The 7,051-nt window shown below is 41.7% G+C and overlaps 1 protein-coding gene across 1 annotated transcript in view; it reads right to left on the bottom strand.

The window, feature by feature from the left end:
- Positions 1–1,189: 1,189 nt before the first annotated feature.
- OXCT1 (3-oxoacid CoA-transferase 1) overlaps positions 1,190–7,051 on the bottom strand; it is a 183,767-nt gene continuing 177,905 nt past the window's right edge. Inside the window, exon 18 of the mRNA XM_045285159.1 lies at positions 1,190–1,547. Coding sequence (XP_045141094.1) covers positions 1,506–1,547 — 42 coding nt within the window. The 3' untranslated portion in view covers positions 1,190–1,505. The remainder of the gene's footprint in view (positions 1,548–7,051) is intronic.

Below are 7,051 nucleotides of genomic sequence, written 5' to 3'. Positions count from 1 at the left end.
TGGCCTCATTTCTTATCTGAAATCCAAGAAACCTTCCCTAGTTTTCCTTACCTAGAATTGCAACTATTACAAATATGCTGTAATGGATTTCACATTTATAACTTTCCTTTGAAAGTCATAAGTTAGTAAAGTACTAGTGACCTCTCATGAACCCAACACCATATCCTCCAGGTTCAATAATTATCCAATTACTATTATTTCATCTATGTTTCCCAGTTTTTATAATAATACCCAAGCTGCTTCCAAAGCCGTCTCCTTGGCTGCCTGCCTGGCCCTGAGGATACTTCTTAGGGAAAGTACCTTAGAAAACTGACTCTCCAAGACTAAACACTCAGTAACTCTCTTAAAAACCTGGGTTTGATCCTTACTGTTTCTACGTGAAGAGGCTGAATGAAAAGTACTTTGTTAAAGGAAGTAGCCTTGATGAAATAATATCCACACTGCTCTCTATAAAAATTCAGTATTTATAATCTTTTTGAATAGGAGCAAAAGGACCCAGAAAAAATGACTTACAGCACAACACAAAACAAAATGTTGCTGTCTCTGCGATTAAGGATTCATGATAAATTATCTCCACCAACTCTCTTGGCTTAAGAAGAGGTAGTGTTAGACAAGTGGGCAACTGGAACTCAAGAACAGAGGAGTCGTCTTAAAGACACTTCTGGATAAGCAGGAGTATTGAAATGTTATGCAGTGGTAAACAACAACACTGAGATCAGTTAGATTTCTAGCCCTTTTTCTATAGTAAATCTTAGTCATGGGGGAAGTACCCAAGGTTGGTTGGTTTAGAGACAGCTTCTTGGAATGCCAGTAGCAATCACCCTACCCCTTTGATCTCTACCATTACCAGCTACTTCTCACCCAGAGATGCTCTGCTTTCCTGCTTGGGACATTGCTTTAGCTATAACATGTATGAAGGGGGGCAGGGGGGGTTTGAATGCTTTAGGAAAATAAAATGTAATCACAAAAGCAGTCCCAAAAGAAAAGGCAGAGGAAGATAAAGAAACACAATTCTAACAACAAGGTTTCTTCTTATTATAAGGCAAGTGCATGTCTGTATCTTTCTCGTAATACTAGTACAAAGCTCTCTTGGGTATTCTCTGGGTGGAATTATTTTCTCCCGTATCCTTTTCTACATAATTTAGTTAGAAAGGAAAGTATGTCAATAAACTCTTTCTTGGGGACTATATATTGACAAAATTGCTTATGATTTAATTGTGGACCACAAAAGGTGAAAACACATTCAGTGGGAACACCAATTATTAAGAGAGCCTTCTCAACAACACTTACACAAGGAGAAAACTTTATAAGTTATCCCTTAAAATGCGGTAGCATATTTGCAAGAACAAAGCCTATAATGCCGGAGATATTAGAAGACAACTAGTCAAAAATGGCTTGTGAATTAGACAGATGTGATTGCTGATGTCCTTTCAACTGCATGCGATGTGGTTAAAGTGGGGAGGAAACAGCAGCACACATCCTGGGACAAAGGTCTGTGGTACGTTTCACGCTGTGATCTGCTGCATTGGCATGAGCTTTGGTGAAACCTGGTAAAGGAGACAAAAAACAAAATCAGATTATGAAACACACTGAGTCGTAAGCATCTCTACTTTGAATTCCCAATCTGAGAGGATATGCGCAACAAATACCTCAATGAACATCCCCTGGAATTTCCTTACTAATGTCCATTCTGGACCACCGAAATAAAGAAACTCTTTTCTCTTTACATCGTGCGGCATTTACTGTGCTCAGTCTTCTTGCATTACAGCTCCATTTGGCAACAGAGAGGATTTGGAAGAGAAATGTGTGATGGTTAATTTTATGTGGTGATTTGGCTAGGCTATGGACACCAGGTGTTTGGTCACACACTAGTCTACGTGTTATGAAAGCATGACATGTAGTTAAACTAACTGACTCTAAGAAAAGAAGATTGTCCTACATAATATGATAGGCCTAGGCCAATCAATTGAAGATCATAAAAAAAAGGGAGCTTTGCCTACAGTGCATGTACTCTGCTTCCAGACTCTCAACATTTTAGTAGAACTCTTCATTGTTCCTGTTGTCTAGCCCATGGATTTGAGACCTGGACACTTCAAGAATCTCTCGCCTGAAGGCTCACCTCCATAATCATGTAAGTCACTTCCTTAAAATAAATAAATAGATTTCAATTTGACGCAATCGCCCTCAAATTAAAGTTCAAAATATTTTGGTTCTTTATATATAGTATAGGGGTGTGTGCCTGTGTGTATACAACTTTACTGGCTCTTTCTATAAAGAACCCTAAGGCACAGGATTATAAGTAAAACATCCAGACAAGCAAGTCCTCTCTACTAGCCAGATGAGAGAGCTCAGAGGCAGATGCTTTTTGACAGCAGTTCACTCAAGACGCAGTCAGCCACACTAGGTGCAAACCTCCCTATCCTCAAAACAGATCTGGTCAGCTCTCACTTTTGCTGAGACATTTCATCTAGTCCTTGGATTACCTGAATTTGCATTAATAAAGGGGCATCTGATGAGTGACAAATTTTGTCAGAAATTTCAAAATTGGAATGCAAGGGCATAAACAGATTTCAAGTGATTACTAAAAGGAGCCAATGCTGACACAATTCTTCACTGTTGATTACAACTACACTTGATCTTCGGAATGGCAAATGCACTCCCAGAGTCACCGAGTAGGAAACACTGCGGGGAGTCCTCCACGAGATTTAATGGGGGAGCTGAAAGAAGAGGCTCACTGTCAATGTTCTGGTTGAATTGTAACTGATCTTTCCAAGCTGTGGTACCAGCTTCCGATTTTTTACTTCCAGTTGGCAAATCCATATCCAGAAAAGATGGAAGGGAATGAATGTTGAAAGATCGGTGAGTTTGGAGCATCTGAAGGCCACTGAAGTCAGGGGAATCATATAAACCAACAACTCAATCATGAGGGACTCTAAGAATCCTCTGCGGGTGTGAGAGAGGGGAAAATCACGTTGGGCTAAGAAGAACTGGCAGAGTTTAAGAAAGACTTTAAAGACTGAACCTAACAGGCACATGAGGAACGCTAAGGTCCCCAATCTATGAGGACATCAAACACACCACAGAAGCCTACAGCAGCTAATGACCACATGCCCCGAAGTGAGGGAATTGACAGGAGTAACACATCAAAGCAGGCCAAGTGGTGAATGTCAAGTTTAAGAGTTAGACCTTCCTTTGGCAGGCAAAGAAGAGTCCTTGGAGAACACTTGGGTTGAAGGTTGTACTGAGAAAAATTCAACTGGCAGTACGATGAACTGGGAAGAAAGAATGAAGCAAGAAAGCTAACTGGTGAATTAATCCACAGATCCTGAGGGGATGTAATGAAAACTTCAACAGGCTATGACAGAGGCAACAAAAGAGCTTGTCAACAGTCAAGTGCACAAAATGAGGTGACTGGGAGAGAAGAGCGGCCCCATTGTGCAGAACATTTTGTTATGCAGCTGCAAACCCGGACGGTTCTGCTTTGCTTGATTCATGTGAGTACATATGTATCAGTGTGTGTGTGTGCAGGGACAGGGAATTATTTAATGTGGCTCTTCTAGCCAAAGCCTCTAGTTTCTACCAAATGACCTTGTCCTGTGGGTCTCGTAAGAAAGTAGGCGCAGGATTCACCTGTAATTATGAGTAATTATGAACATGATTCATTGGAATGACATCCTGCTGCATATAAAACAGCTCTCTGAGAGGCGAACAGGGCAGAAAAGCGTGGGGACGCATTTATGACGGAAAGAAAAATGGCCTTTCAGAAAGACGCCTGAAGGCTGGGGCTGACACGTTTCTTGGGCCTGTAGAGCGAGAGCCCCTGCGGAGGGTTGAGGAGCTCAGGTCTGACCAGGACGGGGGCGGGGCTTCTGGAAGGACTGCCCAGCAGGAGGCGGGGCTTGGGAGCGCTTCCAGGGTAGCGGGTGCACCAGCCCGAGTTGGCAATCTGCAATTCAGGTTCAAATCCTGACTCCAGCGCTAGGTACTGGTCAAGTTGGCTAAGTTCCTTAGCCTGTCAAAGCCTTTTCTCATTTGATAACTTATGCTCTAAATACTCCCTTAAAGAGTTATCCGGTGGGAAACCCACAGGGGCAGTTCTACTCTTCCTATAGATAGACCACTGTGACCACTCAATGGCAGCGAGGCTCTATTAGTATAAACCACAACAACAAAAACCAAGTTCACTGCCATCAGCTGACTCAAGCGATCCCCCATGGGTGTCCGCCACTGAAACAGTCGGAGAGTAGAAAGCCCAGTCTTTCTCCCATGGAGCTGCTGGTGGTTCCGAACTGACAACCCTGGGGTTTACAGTGCAACTAAAGGTAGAGTAAAACGGTGCAATACAATCAACTCCGACTCAAAGGCACCTTATCTAGGGTTACTGAGACTGTAGGTCTGTGGGAGCAGCCAGCCTCGTCTTTCTATCAAAGAGAGGGCTCTGTGTACACACTTTCTTTTTTTGGTTAGTTTTGAGATACAGTCAGTATTCAAAAAGAAAAACCCAACCCTTTCAAATTCAATGCCATTAAGTCGATTCCGACTCCTCACGACCCTCTAGGGCACCCTCTAGGACGGAGTAGAATTGTCCCTGCGGGTTTCTGAGATTTGTAACTACCAGCATCTGAGTAGGAGCCTCGTCTTTTTCCTGGTCACGGTTAGTCCTGGCAAATGATCAGTGATAGTTTTTCGATCTCCATATTGTGTTTTAAATTTAATTTGATCTTATTGCATTAATCATAATAAATGCTATTAGTGTCTAAAAAAAACAACAACACAGCTCTCTGAGAAGCAGGAGAAGTGATCTCACTGCCAATAAGAGCTAGGGGTGGAGCATGTCCTCTGGACCTAAGATCCCTACACAGTGAGCCTCCTGGATCTAGAAGACAGCTGTGACATCAGAGGAACAGCAGCAGCAGAACCAGGAGCCAGAGCATGGAACAGAGTGATGGGCTTTCTGACCCAGGGAGCAAGTGAAGCTGAGTGCTTTTGTGGAGAGGGCTGCCTCTGAGCACTTAGCTGGCGAGCTGGGCTTGCTGACCCATGGAGCCTGAGCTGAATGCCTTTGGATCGAGTGATGCAGCAGAATGGAATGCCCTGTGAGCATTTTATTGGCAGTATGGAATGCCCTCTGGCCATTTATTGGCATCCCAGAAAAAACTTTGCAACCTTTCCTATAAGATCAACTGTATCCTGAGCATTTCTCACTTGCATTACAACCTGTTAACTTTAAAAATAAAACTTACAATCATTGTCTGTCAGTTCTGCATAGCCATTTAGGACTATCAGAACTTAAATGAAAAAGTGGATATTGTGTGAGACAACTTCAATAAAATTGACTTCTGAAGAGAGATGATCTAATTATTAAGGAAGCACTGAGGAGTGCCATCCTCCCCCCTTTTTTTATAACAGCTATGTTTTATTCTATCATATGTCAGTTCATCATGAGTCAGAGTCAACTCGATAGCCACACCTTTTGTCAACAAACTTTTTGGGAATGCATTTCTCTTTTTTTGTTTGTTTGGTTTGTTGTTGTTTTTTTTTTGCATTTCTCATAATATCTGCAGAAACAAAGTGACTAGAACTTTGAAAGCAGAAGTCAGAATCATAAAATCCTAGAATGTAAGGGTACTTTTAGATCTTGCATGCCCAATGTGAGGCCTCATCAATGTCTTTGCTGAGCTCCCAAAACTAGTTCACAGAAAAATAGGACCATATTCCAGGTGTTCTGACTTCTAATTTCATGGTCTTTTCAGATACCAAGGATGTCATTTTGCCCCTAACCCCACATCATATTTTCTGTAGCCTCAGATACGCATGTAAGTTGGACAATAAATAAGATCAAAAAAGAATTGATGCATTTGAATTATGAGGCTGGCAAAGATGACTGAAAGGACCATGAACTACCAGCGGGTCGGGAATCTGTCTTGGAAGTACAACCAGAATGTTCCTTAGAAGGGAGGTTGCTGAAACTTCATTTCACGTACTCTGGACATCTTACCAAGAGGGAAATCCTGCAAAAGGATATCATGCTTGGTAAAGTCGAGAGGCGGCAAAACAGTGGAAGACGCACAATGAGATGGATAGAGTAGAGCTGCGACAATGAGCTCAACCACAGTAATTGTGAGGGTGGCACAGGACCAGACGTGCTTTGCTCTGTTGCACCCAGAGTTGTCTGTGAGAAGGAGCCAACTTCAGGCACCGAACAATAAAAATAGCAACAACAACAACAGCGTGTCTAGTAGCAAGGAAGCCAGGACTCTTCAGCCATGGATTTATTACAGTAAAAAGGTGTAAAGAGTCTAAAAGTCCAGTAATATGGGAATGGATAAGTCCATATGGAATAACCATAATTCTGAAAACTATATAACAACTAGGAATGCTTAGGATCAAGAGATCAGGCTGATAAATTAAACTTTGTGATAACTCTGATGATAACTGTGAAAACTATTACCCATTATGAATAAAACAGTTGTGTTGTGTGAGACGCAGAATGTATTTCTTCAACAAAATTGAAGGTACACTAAAACAGTAAAAGCAATTTATTTTCAGAGACACCGTTATAAATGAACTTATTTTATGCTTTCGCTTTATTAGTGCACTAAAAAATATGAGCACCTGTGGTTTTCAATCATCCCTGTTCCCAATTAACTTAGAAAGCCGAGAGTTGAAAATATGATGAATTAATAACACCATCATGGCAAATTCAATGCCAACCATGAATGCACTGGCAGAGAAACAATTATTTTACATGGGAAAGATGTATTGAAATCGCATAATGAAACAATTTGACAGCATGCAATGATGACCAGAATGTGACTAGCATCTAAATCACTCCGTAATTAGGAACCTAAAGATGGACACAAACTATTTCAAGAGTGCAGTGTGAGTCGGGACTGGAGAATGTTTAGTGTGGTGCGGCAATCAACTCCACTTCCTGGACATCAAAGACTATGCCAGAAGGAATTTGTCTTTTCGGGAGTGATCCTTCAATGACTTCTACTTTTGTTCAGATAAAAATGGCCCATAAATTCTATGCAATTTGGCCCCTAAC

This window comes from Echinops telfairi, unplaced genomic scaffold (assembly GCF_000313985.2).
Source record: "Echinops telfairi isolate 266 unplaced genomic scaffold, ASM31398v2 ScPeMD7_7469;HRSCAF=8507_1, whole genome shotgun sequence".
In the NCBI taxonomy this organism is placed as follows: domain Eukaryota; kingdom Metazoa; phylum Chordata; class Mammalia; order Afrosoricida; family Tenrecidae; genus Echinops; species Echinops telfairi.
Note: the sequence above shows the minus strand (reverse complement) of the source record. Positions and strands in the feature narration are given on the sequence as shown.